Source organism: Rhamphochromis sp. 'chilingali', assembly GCF_963969265.1.
Source record: "Rhamphochromis sp. 'chilingali' genome assembly, chromosome: 14".
Lineage (NCBI taxonomy): Eukaryota > Metazoa > Chordata > Actinopteri > Cichliformes > Cichlidae > Rhamphochromis > Rhamphochromis sp. 'chilingali'.
Window position 1 is genome coordinate 28,907,795 of NC_137941.1, and position 23,602 is coordinate 28,931,396.

At 41.2% G+C, this 23,602-nt stretch overlaps 1 protein-coding gene across 1 annotated transcript; it reads right to left on the reverse strand.

The window, feature by feature from the left end:
* Positions 1–13,133: 13,133 nt before the first annotated feature.
* On the reverse strand, positions 13,134–14,367 carry LOC308410452 (trace amine-associated receptor 13c-like; the record flags this gene model as incomplete). Its single annotated transcript, XM_080903786.1, has 2 exons — positions 13,134–13,947; positions 14,195–14,367. The coding sequence occupies 2 exons, from the start codon at positions 14,365–14,367 to the stop codon at positions 13,134–13,136; spliced, it is 987 nt and encodes a 328-aa protein (XP_080759912.1).
* Positions 14,368–23,602: the final 9,235 nt, after the last annotated feature.

The following is a 23,602-nucleotide window of genomic DNA, read 5'->3' on the forward strand; positions in this document are numbered from 1 at the left end:
TTAACGTTTCAAAAGACAAACTTGAAGATAAAAAACAATATAATTACCGGAGAATCGCCAGGGTTCGCCACTTCCATCTTGCTGCTCCTAAATTCAAAACTGCCTCTGCAGTCAGGCAGGGGAGGCGTGGAAATTGAGTTAGTCAAACGTTTTCCTTAGTTTGAGTAGATGATAAAATAAAATAAAAATAAATGGGATTTTAAGTAGGACTAGGCGTTCTGTAATGATCTCTATTTAGGAGAAAAACTTAATCACTCACCTTTAAACAGCTCTCTTTTAGGAGACAAGCTGCTGGCTAACGGTGTCATGTGATCAAACAGAGTAATTTAATTGGCTGAGAGCCGCTGGACTCGATCTAGTGCTGATTGCTCTGGCTTGGGTCATTCAAGTTCATCACTTTTGCAGTTGAATTTTTGCAGGTGAATTTTTGCAGGTGAATTTTTTGCAGGTGAATTTTTACAGGTGAATTTTTTGCAGATGAATTTTTGCAAGTGAATTTTTTGCAGGTGAATTTTTGCAGGTGAATATTTTTGCAGGGAAATTTGGAGGATAAAAATTCAGTGTCATAAATTCAATGTCTAAAAATACTTGAATTCTGATGATACTATATTTCTTCCATATTTATGTACTATTGCTGTGTGATTTATTACTGTTACTGAAGGTCCGCGGCTCCGAACCGTAGTAAAGGGACCTCTGGCTAATTCGGGTCGTGTCAGGCTTGTGGCCGAAAAATAGCTTTACTTTGTTGTCTGGGTCAACTCTGCTTGTGAGAGACAGAGAGAGGTGTTGAAAGGCTGCTCCAACGGAACTTATTGTTTCGGAGGAAAACACAAACAAAGTGTACAGTCGAGTTTTAATAGCTTACTTACAACTTGGCTCATCAGGCACTCTTCTTGGCTGCAGTGGTTATTATTATATTTACATGCTTCCAGCTCCCGTTTCTGCTCATAACAGCTCGTACTTTTCCACTCGCCTTTTTCTCCCTCCTCGCGCTCACAGACACATAACGAGTATGGCAGTCTATTCTCCCTGCAGCACGGACTACACTGCCCATGATGCTACATTCTGCCTATCCAGTTGTTCAGTGATGACGCGACGAATCCTACTTCCGGGCCTAAAGTAGTCTGCGTTTAATATGGCTTTTGTGTTGTTAACATGTTTAATGTTATGTATTTTCTTCTATTTGATCTCAAAAAGCTTCTAAAACAGTCAGTGATCACTGTTGACCTCCCTCGGCTTTTATTACCACTAATCTAAGCTCAGTTTTTAAAACCTTATGATGTAACTACAGCCCAGCCCATGCAGCAGTATATGAATGACTAACCTCGTATTGTGGATGGATTATCTCAGTTGTTCTCCTGGCTGAAGTTTGGTCCTTTTACAGCATCCTGCCATGCCATTACATTTGTTCCTGACCACTGAGAACACTCACGTCAACTTTTATCGAGTGGGAAAAAAAGTTAGCTTGTTTATATTATGCTAACATAGCTGTGTCGCTAGCGGTCACGTAGCACATCATTATATACCAGCTAGCCAAACTTCAGTAACCCTACAAACGTCACTGCTGTTTAGTTTTCTGTCTTCATTTTTGTTGGAAGTGATAGCAGAGCTGTACGTTTTAATTTGTTTCCAAAACCCCGCAGTCAGGACATGCTATATTGTATTTAGATAGAAGCTAGCGAGCTAACTCCCTGCTAACTTCTAACTCCGTTAAATGTCATAAATTCTGTTTTCATGGATGCCTGGATGTGTAAAGCGCTTTGGGATTCTTAGGGACTAGTAAAAGTGCTATACAAATACAGGCCATTTACCATTTACCATTCTAGTATCAGCTGATGTTTGTTGGAGCCACAGCTGTAAAGTTGCTGCTCATGATATCCGTTTGGATATGTGGCAAACATGAAGGTGAAACCAGGAGATGTCCTTACTGAGAGACAATTAACACCAGGATCCTTTTCTTGGTAGGTGAAAGCTGGTAACTGTGCAGGGGCGGATCTAGCAAAATTTTGCCAGGGGGCCAGGTTGGGCATTAATAAGAAAAGGAGGGCACAAAAAATACGTTTCTTTCTTATTCTCATTTAAAATGTCTAGCTTTTAACAAATAATTATCCATATCTTACAACCAAAATTTTTATCTGATGTCAAATGTATAGAAATCTATTATTGTACATAGTAATTTTTTTGGAGGATCCCAAAATAATTTCTTCAGAAGTAAGAACTGTATATGATGGCAGTGTTTTTCCACATTTTCTAGAAACTTCAATTAAGTTTTATTCTTTCTCATCTGTCTATCTCCTTTCACTTTTTAAAGGTTGCCATGTTAGAAAAAATATGTTGCCCTGCCATGCTGTTTATTGATGTGGTAAATGAATAGTTTATGAAAATATCACTAAATCTGTCATTTATTATTTTTAATATTCAGTAATGATCATGTCTCACCTCTAGTCTTCTCTGGCTTAATTTTAGGTTTCCACCATGTGTAGTTCAGGAGGTTAACTCGACCAACTCTTTGGGTTTCGGCTACTGTTTAGAATACCAGAATAGGGAGGATGGTGTAGGTTTAAGTTTATTAGATTGATACATATGTACCAACAAGACAGTGCACATCACTGTCACAACGACATTTGTTTTTATTCAAAGGCTTTATGGTTTTTGCTGGTGGGCCGGTCTCTAGTCAAAATGCCCGGGCTGATTTTTTGTCCCAGTCCAGCCCTGCCTGCCACAATATGAAACAGGAAAGTACCGCCGTATAATCCATTTATTTCAACAAAGTAACTGTATTCTAAATACCACCTTTTTAAACGGTACCTCTAACGGAATACAGTTACTCATATTTTGTATTTTAAATACGTAATGGCGGTACATGTATTCCGTTACTCCCCAACACTGCCAGTCAGATACCAATAAACAGAACACATAGGATCACCAAGTACCCAGCAGGCCATGTTCCTAAAGATTTCAAATGGCATCAGCAAGAAACCCACAAGAAAGTCTGAGACAGCCAGAGAGAGGAGGAGGATGTTGGTAGGTGTGTGAAGCTTCCTGCAGAGAGACAAAAATATATATATTCAACAATAATCATTTCAATATATCCTTACTGATATCATTTTAAAGGAGGTCTTTTACATTAGTAAAAGACCTCCTTTAAAAAGACATGATTCTTTCTAGCCACATGAAACATTACAGTCATTGCTAAAGTACATCAAGTATGTGCCACATTCATTACACTTATCAATCAATCACTGTGTTTCTAAACTTTAAAATCCATTTCATTTAAAATATTAACTTTGTGCCTGAAGTGAGAGACTGAGATGATGACCAGAAGGTTTAGAGCAGCAGTGATCAGAGAGACACATGACAGCACAATGTTCAGGAGCACAGCTTTGGACCAGTGAGGTGCCGGCTTCCTGCAGGAAGTGTTGAGGAGTTTTGGAAAACAGAGCTCGACTCCTTTCTGTATCTCCATCATAAGACAACTGTAACTGCTGCAGCTCTCTGATCAAAGCTTTCCCTTATAGAGCTCTCCTTATCTCTACCACCAACCCCACCTCTACCTCCACCTCCCCATCCTTCCATTTCTGCTCTTTTTCTCTACACAAACTGCTGAGGTTTCACTTTTTTAAACTCCCCATCTCACATGCAATTTACAGTGCTATCTTTTAAACCCATCTATCCATCCATCCATAAGAAGCCCAGACCTCCCTCTCCCCAGCCACCTCCTCCAGCTTGTCCAGGGGAACACCAAGGTGTTCCCAGGCCAGCCAAGAGATATAATCTCTCCAGCGTGTCCTGAGTCTGCCCCGGGGTCTCCTCCCTTGTGGGACATGCCCGGAACACCTCACTCAGGAGGCGCACAGGAGGCATCCTTGTCAGATGCTTGAACCACCTCAACTGGCCCTTTCGATGTGGAGGAGCAGCGGCTCTACTCTGAGCCCCTCCCAGATGGCAAGCCGTCCTATCCCATCTCTAAGGGAGAGTCCAGCTACCCATGGTGCTGATCCTTGTTCCCGCTGCTTCACACTCTGCTGCGAACCGTTCCAGTGCAAGCTCAAGGCCACCACCTGATGAGGCAAACAGAACCACATTGTTAGGTTAATTTTGATAATAGTTGTCATTGTTGTATTTAAATTCAACTGGTGGGGGAGGCTGTTACATCTTGCAGGAGCTCCAGGAACTCACTCTGCAGTTTTTAGATCTTGCCACAGATTCTCGATTGGATTTGGATCTGGACTTTGACTGGGCCATTCTAACACATGGATGTGTTTTGTTTTAAACCATTCCATTGTTGCCCTGGCTTTATGTTTAGGGTCATTGTCCTGCTGGAAGGTGAACCTCCGCCCCAGTCTCAAGTCTTTTGCAGACTCCAAGAGGTTTTCTTCCAAGATTGCCCTGTATTTGGCTCCATCCATCTTCCCTTTTTTTTTCTTCTTCTTCTTTTTTTTCCCGTTCTTTTTGGATGTTTCTCATGATGAGCGGAATGAGGTGCCCTTTGCACTGAGAAAATATAGCATTTCATGATTGTCTTCCTGCTGAACACTCATGCAGATTCTTTTCACTGGATATTTTGCATTACTGAAGAGATATGGTGGACAATTTGAAAATGTACAAAAAGTTTGCATTTATTTAAAGGAAAATGAAGACAGTTAAAATGTTGTGAAAAGCATGTAATGTCAATAAGATTTATTTTTTCTGGTTCAGAGGTCTGTTGCAATTCCAACAAAAAAGAATTTTATGTACATAAAAGCTCAAAGAAGATGCACCTAAAGATTTCCTCATTTTATTTAGCGTCTCTTAAACATTGTAAATGCTCCAACCTTATATTCCTGAACTTCAGTCATGTTCAGTCAAGTCAAGTGAAGAGGTCAAGTGGTTTCCACACTCTTCACAAAAAATGTTTGTTTTTTTTAATCAGGGAATAATAATAATAATAATAACAATATTAAGATAGATAATAAATTAATAATAATTCCACTATAATCATTCTTCCTCTAATATGATATAAGAGAACCTGTATCTCATTTAGATGATGATTGTATAACATAATATTAGATCCAGACTTGATGGCATTTCAATGTTTTGCTATATGAAAATGCAACTGAGAAGGATATTAAAATTCACATTTGTCCTTCCTGACACAGTGGCAAATGTGTTTTTCACAGCCTCTGTTTAGATTGCAGTGTATCAACCAACAGTTGCTATTTAACATTAGTTGCTAAATGTTTGTGAAAATGGCAGATACATCGTTTATCCATATTTCTGTATATTTGTTTCAACTGCAGTTGGTAGTGGAAGGCTAGAGTTCTTTTATTTGTTGTAACACTAAAATGTTCCATTAATACAAACTTCAATTTCAGTGCCAAATGCATGCTGTTTCCAGAATTTAAAAAGAACTCTATGAATAATACCACACACTACATAGCAGTTTGTAAATGATGGGCCTGAATGACCCAATCACCAATCAGAGCCTTAATGTGGGCTGGGTTCACTCATAACCAGCCCAGAACTGCAGCCAAGGAAAAACAATTAGAGAAAAGCCTCTCTTCCCCTGTGGGTATATTGCTAGCGGAGAGAGATAGGTTTTGTAATAGATTTTTGTCCGTGTAAAATGAGATGCTGACCTCTAGGTCCAAGACATTCAAAGACATCCCAACAGTGGTACAGCACACTCCCACTGGGGCTAAAGGATATTCATGCAGGACATCATTCTCGCACTTGATGTGAGTCATACCTCCATCCATCTTCCCATCAACTCTGACCAGCTTCCCTGTCCCTGCTGAAGAGAAGCACCCCCAGAGGATGATGCTGCCACCACCATATTTGACAGTGGGGATGGTGTTTTCAGAGTGATGTGCAGTGTTAGTTTTCCACTACACATGCTTAAACAGTGCTCCGTGGGATGTTCAAGGCTTGGGAAAACTTTTTGTAGCCTAAGCCTGCTTTAAATATCTCAATAACTTTATCCCTGACCTGTCTGGTGTGTTCTTTGGACTTCATGTTGTTGTTGCACCCAATATTCTCTTTGACAACCTCTGAGGCCGTCACAGAGCAGCTGTATTTGTACTGAAATTAGATTACACACAGGTGCACTCTATTTAGTCATTAGCACTCATCAGGCAAGGTTTATGAGCAACTGACTGCACTCCGACCAAAGGGGGCTGAATAATTACGCACACCCCACTTTGCAGTTATTTATTTGTAAAAAAAATGTTTGGAATCATGTATGATTTCGTTCCACTTCTCACGTGTACACCACTTTGTGTTGGTCTTTCATGTGGAATTCCAATAAAATTGATTCATGTTTGTGGCTGTAATGTGACAAAATGTGGGAAAGTTCAAGGGGGCCGAACACTTTTGCAAGCCACTGTAAATATATATATATATATATATATATATATATGTATATATATATATATATATATATATATATATATATATATATATATATATATACACTGTATAACACCCAGCACGCCCCTGCGGGCGGTTTATCCTTCAAGCTCGGGTCCTCTACCAGAGGCCTGGGAGCTTGAGGGTCCTGCGCAGTATTTTAGCTGTTCCCAGGACTGCGCTCTTCTGGACAGAGATCTCCGATGTTGTTCCCGGGATCTGCTGGAGCCACTCGCCTAGCTTGGGAGTCACCGCACCTAGTGCTCCGATTACCACGGGGACCACCGTTACCTTCACCCTCCACATCCTCTCGAGCTCTTCTCTGAGCCCTTGGTATTTCTCCAGCTTCTCGTGTTCCTTCTTCCTGATATTGCTGTCATTCGGAACCGCTACATCGATCACTACGGCCATCTTCTTCTGTTTGTCTACCACCACTATGTCCGGTTGGTTAGCCACCACCATTTTGTCCGTCTGTATCTGGAAGTCCCACAGGATCTTAGCTCGGTCATTCTCCACCACCCTTGGGGGCATCTCCCATTTTGACCTCGGGACTTCCAGGTTATACTCGGCACAGATGTTCCTGTACACTATGCCGGCCACTTGGTTATGGCGTTCCATGTATGCCTTGCCTGCTAGCATCTTGCACCCTGCTGTTATGTGCTGGATTGTCTCTGGGGCATCTTTACACAGCCTGCACCTGGGGTCTTGCCTGGTGTGATAGACCCCAGCCTCTATGGATCTTGTGCTCAGAGCTTGTTCTTGTGCTGCCATGATTAGTGCCTCTGTGCTGTCTTTCAGTCCAGCTTTGTCCAGCCACTGGTAGGATTTCTGGATATCACCCACCTCCTCTATCTGCCGGTGGTACATACCGTGCAGGGGCCTGTCCTTCCATGATGGTTCTTCGTCTCCCTCCTCTTTCTTGGGTTTCTGCTGCCTGAGGTATTCACTGAGCACTCGGTCAGTTGGGGCCATCTTCCCAATGTATTCTTGGATGTTCGTTGTCTCATCCTGGACTGTGGTGCTGACACTCACCAGTCCCTGGCCCCCTTCCTTCCGCTTAGCGTACAGCCTCAGGGTGCTGGACTTGGGGTGAAACCCTCCATGCATGGTAAGGAGCTTTCTTGTCTTTATGTCAGTGGCTTCTATCTCCTCCTTTGGCCAGCCTATTACCCCAGCAGGGTACCTGATCACGGGCAGGGCGTACGTGTTGATGGCCCGGATCTTGTTCTTACCATTCAGCTGACTCCTCAGGACTTGCCTGACCCTCTGCAGGTACTTGGTGGTTGCAGCTTTTCTAGCGGCCTCTTCATGGTTCCCATTCGCCTGTGGGATCCCCAGGTACTTGTAACTGTCCTCTATGTCTGCAATGTTGCCTTCTGGTAGTTCAATCCCCTCAGTTCTGACTACCTTCCCTCTCTTTGTTCCCTCTCCTCTCTCACTGAGGGGGTTCAGACCTATGCAGAACAGCAGTGGGGACAGAGCATCTCCTTGGTAGATCCCGCACTTGATGGTGACTTGTGCTATGGGCTTGGAGTTGGCCTCTAGTGTTGTACGCCACATCCCCATTGAGTTCCTGATGAAGGCTCTTAGGGTCCCATTGATCTTATACAATTCTAGGCATTCCAGTATCCAGCTGTGGGGCATTGAGTCATAGGCCTTCTTGTAATCAATCCAGGCAGTGCACAGGTTGGTCAGTCTGGTCTTGCAGTCTCGGCTGATTGTTCTGTCTACCAGTAGCTGGTGTTTTGCGCCTCTGGTATTCTTGCCAATTCCTTTCTGTGTCCCGCTCATGTATTTACCCATGTGCCTGTTCATCTTAGCCGATATGATGCCTGACAGGAGCTTCCATGTAGTACTGAGGCAGGTTATTGGTCGGTAGTTGGAGGGGACCGGTCCCTTCTGGGGGTCCTTGAGGATCAGGACTGTCCGGCCTTCGGTTAGCCATGCTAGGTGTCTCTTGTCAACTAGCAGCTGGTTCATTTGTGCTGGCAGGCGCTCGTGGAGTTCAGTCACCTTCTTCAGCCAGTAGGAGTGAACCATGTCGGCACCTGGTGCTGTCCAACTCTTCATATTGGAGACCCTTTGTTGATGTCTGCCACTGTGATGGTTACTGGATCCATATGGTCTTCCAGTATTGTTCCGTCTCCAGCCTTGGTGGTGCTGTTCTCATATTGTTCCCCTGCCACTGAGAGTACACTTTGGCTGGTTCTGTGGAGAACAGCTGGTTTATTCTCCTGCCTTCGATCTCTCTGGTATACCTCTTCAAGCGGCTGGCCTTGTGTAGTGCACTTTTTATACTGTACTCTCGGTACAGTTTTTATTTTTCCTGCTTTTGTCTTGCACTGTCCACAATGACAACGCAGATTTTCCACTTCTGGGACTAATAAAGACAGATTTGCTGCGTTTGTGTGTGTGTGTGTGTGTGTGTGTGTGTGTGTGTGTGTGTGTGTGTGTGTGTGTGTGTGTGTGTGTGTGTGTGTGTCTGCAACATTTGCATTTGCATTTGTCCATTGTGACATTTCTCCCATCATCCAAAAATGGCTCCATCAGTTTCATGACCACATTCTCTGCCAACCTCTCTCCCTTCTGACTACTGGAGTCCTTTCCCAAGTAAGGAGATGCATTGGAGACATATTTGGTCTCCAAATCCATGGCCATCCAGAACTTGATCCCAAATTTGTCTGGCTTGGTTGCGATATACTGTATGAATGGACAATGAACCTTGGTAGGAAACAGCTGTTCATCTATGGTCATGTGTTCTCCTGGAGTGAAACTGTTAACACAGTTGAAGCGTGTCCAGATGTCAGAGATCGCCGCAAATTTGTCTGTTTTCACCCGTTCTGCCCACGTGTCCTTGTCATCAAATCAAAGGTGTTGCGTAATAGAAATTAATGTATCTCGAGGCATTGTCTCTTTGATTACTGGCACCAGAAATCTCAATGCCACTCATGTCATTGTATTAGCAACTTTTCATTCTGTTTTCACACAATTTTTTATAAATAAAACAGACTTGTGTTTCCATATATTTTGAATGTGTGTCTTTCATATTTGCCGGTCAGTCAATGTGTGGGATACTTTGTATAGATACGGCAGGCATTTCTGAAGGTTGTAAGGTTTGGCCTGCCTTGGATCTAAAATAAAAAAGACAGTAATTCTAGTGTTGAAGCATGTGAGGACCACAGACTTAGGCTACATCCACACTAATGTGTTTTCATTTGAAAACGTATCGTTTTCTATCCGTTTTGGCCTCCCATCCACACTGAGACGGCGTTTTCCCCAAGGAAAAACACAGCGTTTTGAAAACACTCTCGAAAACGCATACATTTCAAAACAGAGCTGTCCTGTCTCAGTGAGACACTCGAAAACGATGACACATGTTGGTCATATGATGCAGTCATGTGGCCACTTAAATCAAGATGGTGGACGGTATCGGACAGCAGTTTTAGAACTGCAACATCATCGTTTTTGGCCATTTTAGTGTTGACGTCCAACTCTTGAAAACAACTGAAAACACTAGTGAGGATGCGGAGCGTTTTCAGACTATCCGGGCTAGTGTGGACGTAGCCTTAGCCAGGGATTTGTTGAAAATCGAAGTGAACACACCTTCGGTGATTCCGTCTGCTCCTGCCGCTTTCCTTGCCCTCACTCTCCTCTGCGCCGCTCTGACGTCGTGCTCTGCGATGATGATTGTTGGTCCCTCTCTGATGAAGTCACCGTCCTCAGTTGTCAGGCAGTAGTTAGCATTAGCCACCTGGCTAACCTCGAAATGGGCGTAGAACTGGTTCAGCTCGTTGGTGAATGCAGAGACAGCGCTGGTCGGCAAAGTATCCCTGGCTTTGTAATCTGTGATTGTGCGTAGTCCGTGCCACATGCTTCGTGTGTCACCCTGGCTGAAGCGAGACTCCACACACTCCTCATACCGCCGTTTGGCATCCCTCACTGCACACTACAGTTCGTATGAGGACGCTTTGTAGGCGCTCATATCGCCAGTGGCGACACCTGCTTTGTAGGTGGCGGTCCTGGCATTCACTGCAGCACGGATCGATCTGTCCACCCAGGGTTTCTGGTATGGGAATGTCACGACTCTCGCAGTGGGGATGATCTCCTCTGCTAGCATGTTTACGAAGCTTACTGCTACATCCGTAAACTCATTGATGTCGACTGCGCATGCTCTGAACATGTCCCAGTCTACATCGTTATGCGTGTCCTGTAGTGTCACTCTGATTGCGCAGTTTCACCTCCCTCGTGGTTACTTCATCCCTCCGTATGTGTTGTTTTTACTTCGGGTTGAGGAAAATGGCGTTGTGGTCAGACTTCCCAAAAGCCGGGTGTGAAACAGTCTTGTAGCCCTGCTTGTATGGCGTGTAGCAATGGTCCAATATCCTGTCTCCCCTCGTCGGACACGTGACACGTTGGTGAAAGTTCGGCATGACTTGTCTGAGGTTTGCTTTATTAGTGTTGTTTTGAAATGCACTCAGCACATCATGTAGTTCAGACAGAGCCATATCTGCCTGCTGCCTCAGTCTGTTCTGAACGACAGCGCGTTTAGCCCGGCACTTCTTTGTTGTATGCCTCGGGTGAGCGTCCTGTCCATTGTTGATGGCGTAGTATTTCAATCGGCCAGGATGGGTTGGGTTTAAAAGTGTCCAAGATTACACGTGCAAACCTGTTACCGATGTTATGAAGTGATCTGCTTTCATAAACTATAGAACTAGAAGATTACTGCTTTAAACTGGTAATAGTCCCTATGAAATTAAATTATTTGTTCTTATTATTTCAGGTTTCATATGGGCAATTGAAATCCTTGAAAATGCCTGGATTTTAATATTGTCTCTTTTTAAGGTTTGAAAAGTGCTTGAATTTCAGATGTGGTGCTTAAAACAGCTTGAAACTATATTGCATTCACCATTTATCTTTTTTTCTTATCAGATAGAGAAATAAAATTAGTTACAAAGTCTACGAAGTTGTCAATAAGTAAATATCATACTGTTTATATTATATCTGTGTATTAGGAATAAACTTTAAAAATACAAACAAACATCTGTCTCCTATTTTTGTGTGTCAAGAAGCATTAATTGAGACTTATTAATTTGCCCTTAATGTAAATTATTGTATGGTGTTTGGTGCAGTTTTCTTGTTTTGTGGGGTTGGGGTTTTTTTCAACAGGAGATGAATATCTCTAACAAGTTGATTTGTTCACATTTGCACATCTTAATTTTTAAGTGAGATGTGCATTTTGAGTTTATACACAATATGCATACAAGGCAACCTTTTCCTTTTCCTTCACATCGTCTTCCAGAGGTTATACTACGAAAACATACATTCTTTTGGGAGGGATATTGTGCTGGAAAAGTTTGAAAATGGCCCTTGAAAGTGCTTTAAAAGTTTTTGAATTTGAAAGCAGGCAGATGAGTGATTACAGATCTTCCTTACTGTACTTACACATAACCTTCATTTAAAGTGACATGAGGCTTTCAGATTGACGAGAACATGTTGGCATTAATTAGTTGATTAATTTTAATATGACTTTGTTACGTTACAGTAGCATTATAGTAACAAGTTAAAATATTCCTGAAAAAGTATCATTTTCTTTTGTCATATGATCAAAAAAAAACCTTGATATTTATTACTGAATATTTACGTAAATTTAATAAACAATGACATGAACTAATATGTACTAAAAAAATACAATACTATTCCCTCAAAAGTAAATGTTTGGCTGAAATCTCAGCACAAATCTCACCATAGTCATGATGATGATGATGCACAAGGTTCACAAACAGGATAAAAATAAAATTGTCTCTACTCAGTTTCAGTGTGCAAGCATTAATGGTGTGACACATGACTAGAGTGTACAACGTAAAGGCCCTGAACTCAACTTATTCTTAACCAGTGTGACAAAATATCAAAATGTCGTAATATCTAATAAGTCTATTGTCCAGCATAGACCGGGAAATTGTAAACTTTCAAATTCAATGTAGACTGTTACTAATAGTTTGCAAAAAGAAAGAAAATCTTTGCCTAAAATCGCAGATGGAAATAGTGAGAATATATTAGAAGAAAATTGCAGCACACTTTACATGAACTTGTTCTCAGCCTATCCTACTGTATCATTTGACATTCAGTACACAGCAAACAGACAGTATCCAGTTTAATTGCTGTTTATTCAGGCTACTGTGGGCCATAGACAGAGCTCTCAGTCAATCACAAGCATGTTTCTGTAGATTGTCTGTCATAGGTAACAGAGATTACTGACTGGTATCCATTTCATCCAGTTTATTACATCATATCAGCAAGTGCTATATATATACAAAACAGTTGCTGTGTATGTTGGAACTATTTCTATTGGCCTAAAACATCTCTTTTATTTTCATGTGATGAAGGCCTGGAAAAATATGTATGATAACATAGTGCTTATGACATATGAAATTTAAAAAGGTATATGGCAAACACACAAAATGAGCCACTGAGGTTAAACATTTTAGCTTAAATTATTTTCAGCCAAAAGTACTAAAAAAGTAGAAGTGATAATTGAGACCTAATGATTTCCACATGGCAATTCCTTGTGAAAATCCTTTCCTTTTTGACTTTGAACTCACGCATGATCACATTAATTTTATTTTCATAATTTAAACAAAGCTTAAGAATTATGAATTTCCTTATCAATTTGTTTTTGATGCATTTCCAGACTGAACTGTATCAATTTACTGGTTTAAAATCTTAGTGGAGCAGCTTTCATTGTATTTCTATATTATGTTGACCTCACTGCTGTCATGTTTAAATATCAGCAGAGTGATAACACATCTAATAGCTTTTCTAAACCAGGGGTAAAACAGAGCATAGATCAATGGGTTTAAACAAGAGTTAAAATAAAAGACAAGAACCACAAAAGATGCAGATGAATCATTGACCACATTTTTATCAACCAGAGAGTAGCAGTAAAATGGACAGTAGCATGCCAAAAATACAACTACAAGAACCCCCAGAGTCCTGGCTGCTTTCAGCTCAGATTTGTTTGCTTGATTCAGTGAACACTGAAGTGTGACAGATGTAACATGAGAGCGCATGGCACGAGCCTGAGACACAGCCACCACAAATACTCTCATATACAAGACTATGATAACAGTAACTGGAACTATAAAGGACAAAGCAAGGTCAACAATCCCTGCAATGTCATTAATAATAAGCACACACTCTCCATAGCAGGAATTATACCTGCCTGGTTCAACTAGGATATCTTTCAAATAAAGACTCCAGTAGAAAATAGAAAAAAACCAACACAGACAAACACTGAGTTTGACTTTCGCCAAAGTAATTCTAGTGGGGTAATGCAGAGGGTCACAAATAGCCACATAGCGGTCAACTGATATTAGAACTATGTTCCCTATTGAAGCACAGGTAATGTTGCTGGTCAGGTACCAATAAACAGAACACATTACATCACCAAGTACCCAGCAAGCTGTGTTTCTAAAGATCTCTAATGGCATCAGCAGAAGACCCACAAGAAAGTCTGAGACGGCCAGAGAGAGGAGCAGGATGTTACTGGGTGTATGAAGCTTCCTGCAGGGAAACAGAAAAGAATATAATGGACATTAATATTTTTTTTAAATGGCTTAAATTAGATTTTCATTAGTTAAAGTATGTAGTAAGATTCAGTCTAGGTATATAAAACTTAATAGCTGGTTAAAATACACCACTTCAATCATCTCAATCTTAATCATAAAATCAAATGCCATAAATCATAATTTTCTGAAATTTAAGTTTCTAAATTTTAAAGTATAGTTTCAGCAGAGAAATGTATCTCTGCCTGAAGTGGGAGACTGAGATGATGACCAGGAGGTTTAGAGCAGCAGTGATCAGAGAGATGCAGGACAGCACAATGTTCAGGAGCACAGCTTTGGACCAATGAAGTGTCGGCTTCCTGCAGGAACTGTTGAGGAGTTGTGGAAAACAAAGCTCAGCTGCTTTCTGAATCTCCATCATCAGACAGCTGCAGCTCACTGATCAGAATGTTTTCTCACAGACCTGATTTATTACACCACCACCCAGAGACATACACACACGACACACACAAAAATGTCCCTCCTCTTTCTCACTAAACCACAGGTATCAAACTCCAGGGCCGGTGTCCTGCAGGTTTTAGATGTGTCCTTGATCCATCACAGCTGATTTAAATGGCTAAATTACCTCCTCAACATGTCTTGAAGTTCTCCAGAAGCCTGGTAATGAACTAATCATTTGATATTGGTGTGTTGAAACAGAGTGATATCTAAAACCTGCAGGACACTGGCCCTTGAGGCCTGGAGTTCGACACCCCTGCGTAACACCATACTTTCACTGTTCACTCGATTAATAATCACTAATTTTACATTGATCTGAAATTCATGATATTGGTTATTATTATATTATGTATTGCAACATGTGCCTGCTGTGAGATTATTATATCATCTTATGCCACGTTATACCCCTAATCAAAGATTGTGAAATTATTATGTAGTTTTAGTTTGCATTATTCTCCTGACTTGGAAGAAGGTGACAACTATTACATTTATTGGACTGCTGATTTATTACATTAGACTGCTGATTTATTGTGAATGAATGAGATTGTTTTATGATGCATGATACTGCTGCATTAGTCAAAGTCAAAGTCAAAGTCAACTTTATTTGTCGATTCTGCCACATGTACAGGACATACAGAGAATAGAAATTGTGTTACTCTCAATCCCTAGATAAATTATAAGAGATACAGTTTTCAGAGAATCAAGGCCTTATTTGTCTGGTTAGAAAAGAACAGAACATACTGCACAGGAAGCGAAGGTCATAACTTAGGCTCACTGAGAGAGAGAAGGAATATGGATGTTTAGGTTTTATGACTAGGTGGGGGCCTCCTGAAGCTATAAGAATGTGAGAAATGGTCAGACACGTTGAGATCTGCTGTTACCCTCTTCAGCACATCTCCCATCTGGATGTATTGCGCAAGAGTGTTGTATGGAATAATGACAATGGTATGGAATAAAATGATTGTTGACTGAGCATTTATACACCGAGTGTTGTCCTTCATTCAGCCCAAAGATTAAAGAATTGAGAGGATTTAACACTGCTTAAAATGTCATGGTCCAGGCAGGACTGGACTTTTTTCTCTTTTAACTCAGGTTCTGTCATTCTTACCAGGGTGACAGCTGAACTTGACAGTATGGGCCCAATGTCTGAGAACAAACACTGGAGGGAACAAAAACACAGTCAAGTCTTTTTCCTGGGTCAGACTCATCCTGCTAAGCATTATGGACAAGTGTCTCAATCTCCCATATTAGTGAGCTGATGATGGGTGATGGACCAGAAGGATTGGGGCACTGATGATGGGACAGAACATCTTCTTTTACATTGCAGGTCTGTAGGCAAAAGCAAGGTTAAATCTAGTAAAGAACAGGGTATACTGGGCTTGATGAGCATTTAGTTGCTTAGCAAAGGCACTCAAGGATTTTAATTATCCATCCAAATGACAAAAGCTTTCTCAGCTCCTTCCAGCCAATCCCTCTATTTTTCCAGGGCATTATAATTTAGTTCTGTGGGACAGAGACAACGGGAGAAAATGGCACAAGGGAACGTTTTACCTTCTCTTTGCTGAGGAGACAGAAGTTAGCAAACCCAAGAAAGCACTGGCAATGCTTCTGAGTACCGGTAAGGGCCAGTACCTGCCTACACCTTAGCTGGGTCTGCCTTGATCTGCTCTTTCTCTATGATGAAACCAAGAAAAGAGACTGAGTCGCATTTCTCACCTTTGATGTAGATTTTATTTTCTAGGAAGTGCTGCAGCACCTGGTAAACAAGGACTTAGTGTTTCAAGAGAGTCCTTGAGAAAATGAGGTTATCGAGATATAGAAAGACAAAATAGTTTAGGTAATCATGGAGAACATTGTTAACAATAGCCTGAAAAACACCAGGGTGATTGGTTAAGACAAAAGGGCAGTGTTGGGGAGTAACGGAATACATGTACCGCCGTTATGCAATTAAAATACAAAATATGAGTAACTGTATTCCGTTACAGTCACCGTTTAAAAAGGTGGTATTTAGAATACAGTTACTTTGTTGAAATAAATGGATTACACGGCGGTACTTTCCTGTTTCATATTGTCGCGGGTCAGGACTGTTTGGGTTTTGTTTGACAGCTACGTTCTGTTGTTCCAGGCGGCAGCGTTGCGGTTGCCATGGTTACGGGGTGACGCTCTCGCTCTGCGTGTTTCCTGGGTGAGAGAGCACCTTTTTCTTGTTGTTGTTGTGCTAAGCTAATAGGCAGAATGCTACATCTCTAAAGAATGTAGCATCATGTGCAGTATAGTCCGTGCTGCAGGGAGAATGGACTGCCATACCCGTTATGTGTCTGTGAGCGCGAGGAGGGAGAAAAAGGAGAGTCGAAAAGTACGAGCTGTCATCGAGCAAAAACGGGAGCTGGAAGCATGTAAATATAATAATAACCACTGCAGCCAAGAAGAGTGCCTGACGAGCCCAGTTGTAAGTAAGCTATTAAGACTCAACTGTACGCTGTGTTCGTGTTTTCCTCCGAAACAATAAGTTCCGTTGGAGCAGCCTTTCAACGCCTCTCTCTGTCTCTCACAAGCAAAGTTGACCCACACAACAAAGTAAAGCTAGTTTTCAGCTATGAGCACAACACGGAACCGTATTAGTCAGAGGTCCCTTTACTACGGTTCGGAGCCGCGGACCTTCAGTAACAGTAATAAATCACAGCAATAGTACATTCATGTAGTTGTAAAATACATGATAATATGTTAAGTAATCCAAAGTATTCAGAATACGTTACTCTCATTGAGTAACGTAACGGAATACGTTACAGAATACATTTTAGGGCATGTATTCTGTAATCTGTAATGGAATACATTTTAAAAGTAACCTTCCCAACACTGCTAAAGGGCACGACAAGATGCTCGAAGAGAGAGATGAGTGGAAAACTGCTTTTAACACCCACCTCAACCACTTTGATTAAGACCAGATGATAAGCTTTTTGTAGATTGAGCTTTAAAAAAAATGTGGCTCCTTGCAGCATTTCCAAAGAGGATGAGAAAAGCTCCTGCAGTTGTTGCATGATTAAATCTCCTGTAGCAATGGGCCAGACACCCTATACTTCCGAAGCACTTCCCATAGAATACCCCGAGGGACCGGGGTGTTCCTTCTTCAAGTCCACAAAATACATGTAGAATGGTTGGGCAAACTCCCATGCACCCTTAAGTATCATGGAGAGGGTAAATAGCTGGTGCACTGTTCCACAGCCTGCAGAAAACGGCATTGTTCCTTCTGAATCCAAGGTTTGACTAACGTACGGGCTCTCCTTTCCAGCACCCTGACATAGATTTTCCTGGGGAGGCTGTGATACACTACAGCAGGCGCATACCTTCTGGTCCCTCTTAAAATGGCCTGTATTTATATAGCACTTTTCTAGTCCCTAAGGACCCCAAAGCGCTTTACATATCCAGTCATCCACCCATTCACGCACACATTCACACACTGGTGATGGCAAGCTACATTGTAGCCACAGCCACCCTGGGGCGCACTGACAGAGGCGAGGCTGCCGGACACTGGCGCCACCGGGCCCTCTGACCACCACCAGTAGGCAACGGGTGAAGTGTCTTGCCCAAGGACACAACGACCGAGACTGTCCAAGCCGGGGCTCGAACCGGCAACCTTCCGATTACAAGGCGAACGCCCAACTCTTGAGCCACGATCGCCCCCTTAAAGATAGATACCACCCCGGTATGTCAGTTCAGAGGTACTGTCTCTGATCTCCACACAGCATTGTAAAGGCATGTCAACCAAGACAGCCCCACAACATCCAGAGCCTTCAGGAACTCAGACACAAAAACATCATCCACCCTGGGGCCTTGCCTCCAAGGAGTTGTTTAACTGCCTCAGTGACTTCACCCACGGTGATTGATGAGTCGTCCCGTTCATCCCCAGACTCTGGTTCCTCTACAGTAGACATGCCAGTGGGATTAACGAGGTCCTTGAAGTGTGTGTGAGTGTATACATACACACACACACACACACACACACACACACACACACACACACACACACACACACACACGTAGATATACATATTTAGTATACACATTCAGTAATGTGCATACACTCTTATATTGTACATATATTTATTCATATCAGATATAGCCATTCTTATATTTTGTTTGTTCTTATGGTATTGTATTTTCGCACACCTCTGTTGCTTGTGAAGCTCGCACACAAGAATTTCACTCGCATGTACTGTACCAGTGTACCTGCACATGTGATGTGACAATAAAAGTGATTTGATTTGATGTGTACATGTATATATTGGTTTGTTGTATATGTCTGAAATAAAGATATAATAATAATAATAATAATTAATAACAATAACTAACTTTTTTTCTAACTTTAGAGATGTTGCGCAAATGGAAGAACGCAGTCTTACATATTTGTTTAATATGTGCATTGAAGGACATGTCCTGGTCAAAAATGACTCCAAGGTTCCTCACAGTGTTACTGGAGGCCAAGGTAATGCCATCCAGAGTAAGAATCTGGTTAGATACCATATTTCTAAGATTTTCAGGGCCGAGTACAATAACCTCAGTTTGATCTGAATTAAGAAGCAGAAAGTTAGCGGCCATCCAGGTCTTTATGTCTTTAAGACATTCCTGCAGTTTAACTAATTGGTGTGTGTTATCTGGCTTCATGGACAGATAGATCTGGGTGTCATCTGCATAGCAGTGAAATGTATACTATGTCTTCTAATGATGCTGCCTAAGGGAAGCATGTATAATGTAAAAAGAATTGGTCCTAGCACTGAACCCTGTGGAACTCCATAATTGAGACTCCATCACTATTTTCTCCTCCACACACCTTTTCTGCTTTTACCTCATTTTGTTTTCATCGTTTTTCCTATTTTCTTACTTTTTTTTTTTTTTGCTTGAATTACTTACACTCTTAGTGTTTCCTAATATGCTGCTCAAATGTGAGACTAATTATTACCACATAATTTGATAAATATCAAAGGCAGATTTTAGATCACCGTGTAGCACTCCTTTTTGGTAAGCTGAGTTCAATTCACTGGCCAGGCCCAGGCCTGATTAATGCCAGAATGGCTGAATCAAGAAATCACCTAAATAGAAACTGCCTGACAAAGTGAACAGCATCTATGGGAGAGTTCCAAAGTGAAAACCACCCTCGCTGATCAAAAAGAACACAAAGTCTTAGTCATTTACAAAAAAGTCATTTACAAAAAAAATGACATTGACATTTACAAAGTCATTTACAAAAAAACACAAGACTATTGGGAAAATATTCTTTGAACTGATGAGGAAATTTTTTTTTGGAAAGTTTGAATCCCATTACACATGATGTAAAATTAACACAGGCATTTTATAAAAAAACAAAAACAACAACTTCCTATTAGTAGTTAAACATGGTGGTGGTAGTGTAGTGCTTTGCTGCTTTGCTGCCTTAGGACCTAGACAACTTATCTGAATTGATGGAACCATGAATTCTGCTACCAGACAATCATGAATGAGAATATCCAGCCATGAGTTTGTGCCCTGATGTTCAAACACACTTGGGTTAACAAGCGGGATAATAATTCAAAACAGACAAGCAAGCCCACCTCTGAGTGGCAAAAAAAAGGAAAAAAGTTTTGGGCTGGTTTCAATCCCAATTCCAGATTAAAACATATTAAACATATTAAAATAAAAGAATGGCTAATTGAGGGAGAATTAACATGGACACCCAATCTAGGGCCTCCCTCCTTCTCCTTCCAGGACGGCCGCACAGATATCGCCGAGATGTGTGGCCTTGGGTCCTCAGTACTATTGTGGGCTGCGGATGGACCAGTTTTCCTAGACTTACACTTTACACTCTCTCTATTTCTCTCTCTGACACTCACACAAACACACACACACACACACACACACACACACACACACACACACACACACACACACACACACACACACACACACACACACACACACACACAGCAAAAACGTTCTTCACTATCTATCTATCTATCTATCTATCTATCTATCTATCTATCTATCTATCTATCTATCTATCTATCTGTCTGTCTGTCTGTCTGTCTGTCTGTCTGTCTGTCTGTGTGGTCTCTGGACTCTTGATGAATATGGGCCTAATTTCTGTTTTCGCTGTAATTCTGTGTTTGTGTCCCAGGAACATCCTCTCTACGTACACCTAAACCTTTGGGTGTTCATAGCTCTTCAGCAGTTGGCCTCTGTGCATGACTGATGTCTCAGTGCAATTTTTACTCTTTTTCATTAAAATAGATTTAAGTTTTTATTTGTTAATCCAAATAATCCATAATAAAGTTGAAGTTGTGGGCTTTATAAATCAAAACAATGACTTAAAGAACACAAGTGCATTGCACAGAGCCTAAGGGAACTGCAGAGCAACATTATAACTCTCTGAGGAGCTGTGCTGTGACAATCTGATCCTTCTCTATTATAAAAATATTACAGAAATATCTAATGACTGGAAGTGATGACAGAAAACTTTCCCAGCTAAGAAACTTCTCAACTGAGATTGCATCACATGTTGATTTGTGAGACTGCATCATGTGTTTATCCTGAAGCTTGTTTTTTTCACACCTCTGATTGCAGCGACACCTCAGAGGCGAGATAGCATTATCTGATACTCACCCATGCGGGTGTGAAGCATGTCTTGAGGGTTTCATTGCACGGCCATTAGGAGCAGCTAATGGGCTATGAAACATTCTTCATGGAGCCACAGGTTAAGTCTTATGGGAACTTGTGAGTGTTTGTGTTTCAGGTCTGCTAATGGCCATAGAACACAGGCAAGTGTCACAGGTACTGAAGTAAAAGTTAACACTCATCTATTAGTTTTTATTTAGCTGGGCTCATTAAGACTGCACAAACAAGTCCACACAGAATTCACTTTAACTCCTCTTTTGTCTCAAGTTTTTTGTTTTTCTTCTAAAAGTTTGTACCAAAGACCCAACACAGTCAGTGTGTCTTAGACTAGAGTTTCCCCCATATGTGACCTGTTATTACTCTTTATTCAGCAACTGCTTGTATTTTTCATGCATTCTTGTGACTTCATAAATATTTTTCTGTGGCCCTGCAAAGAAACTGAATAACAGACTCCAGTGTCAATCTGTTGAGGCAAGCAGCACTTGTCTAGTGAAGTCTAAAAATAGACATCAATTAAAAAGTAACAAAGGGCAACCAATCTCTGTCCTTTCATCACAAACAGTGTTCATATCAGACCATATGGCCTGTTTGAGTCCACCCTTTAAAATACTGCCATCTTGTGTCTGGAAGCGGGGTTAAGTCTGCTTTACTAATATTCTATCAGAATCTCCGTGAGGCCTGTGCTTTCAGGGTATGTCTGTGTCCCATTAGCCAAGATTTGAGCTAGTCAAGCCAGGCTGTTTCTGGTTGTTTGTGCATGTACAATATGAATAAACCTCCGGTCTTGCACAGGAAACTGACAAGCTGCTACTGGCTGATAGCAAGTAAACAAGCTTCTGTGATTCATTGTGGTAATAGATCAGTTTCCTCTTACTGACCAACATGTGTGATATTAAGTGAGGCTGTTAGAGTATAGTGTGAACACATTTTTATATGAACTTCTTTGCAATGTTAGCAAGGACACAGTTGATGATGAAGAGATGTTCCATGTCCAGTTTGATACAACAGACAAGTTTAATTAAAGCTAAACAGGTGTCAGGGTTTCTGGGTCGTTGACCCAGTATTTTCAGTTCACATTCACTGTTTATCTACTGCCTGTTCCACTTCCTGTTTTATTGTGTTAGCCTTGGTCTGTGTGCATTATGTTCAGTCCTCTTCCCATTTATCATTAGTTCATTATGTTCAGCTGTTCACTCACCTGTCTCCAATCGTTGTCATTGTTAGTCATGTATATAAGCCCTCTCTTCCCTTCAGCCCTTGTCGTGTCATGGATGTTGTTCCTGTCGCGTGTTAAGTTCAGTCAGCCAGTTAGTCTACCAGTCCATTAAGTTCAGCCAGCCATCCTGTCATCTTTTGTCTCCGTTTCCAATAAACCTCATTCTGCACCAAGAGTCCTGCGTGTGGGTCAGCTGATCCTCGCCTCTGCACACGACCCCTGACAACAGGTTCAGACTCCACCAGCACTTTAATTTCTCTGAGAGATTTGTTGGTTCACCAAATGTACGGATTAACCACCTTTAAAATTTTAGTCCTCCTGTATTCGCAATTAACCATGTCAAACAATGTTCAAGCCTTTTAGTCATATATTTTGATTTTTTTTTTTCTTACAATCAACATTTAGGCCTGTGTTTCTGAGCTTGAAGGATATTATTTAGAGTTATGTGTTCTTGAGCCACTTAACACTGATGGCAAACATTTTTTTTTTTTGCATAAAAGCAGCTTTTTATTCATTGAAGTGCAATTTGCCAATAATACACATGCAGTGAGGTTTGTGCATACTGTTTTATTGTTTCATTTTTCTTTACCATGTCTCTGCTTGCCTTTCTGTAAACGACCACACACCAATGGCAGAATACTAGCCAAAATAAAATCATAATTATAGGGGAGGGTTTAAGAAAAGCCAAGGCACTGAAGTGAAAGAGAAACACGATGCAATAAAAACTGGTGGAAATGATTCATAACATTTTTAATACCAAATGCTTACACCGTATTCTTTTTGCAAATATTGCCATGTAAAAAACTAAATTCAATCTCACTGTATACAGGAAGTACATGTTAATACACATTGACTTACATTATATTACCCCCAAGATTCATTGCTGCACCATAAACCTGCCATTTTATTCAAAACTCCAGGATCAATCTGTTATTTTACACAATAGTGGAGAAACTAGGTTTGGCCCTTAAAATGTGACGCCCTACTATTCTGACCAACACGGATTTCAACACAGTTTAACAAAGAAAATATAGATGTTGACAACTATTAAAAACTGGGGGGAAGCACTAGAATGGCTTCTGCATAATTCAAGTTTTCAGTTAACCTTATCTGGTGATATGTCTTAATAGTAGGTGCATGCAAAGTGCTAATTCGGCAGAATAATTAGTATCATATCTGACCGTGATTTCTCATGGTCAGAAATGACAGACAGAATTCTTGGGAACAGATCTCTGGAAGTAAAGGAAGTGTACTACTTGCAAAGGGATAAATAATAATTGCAAGCACACTTTGC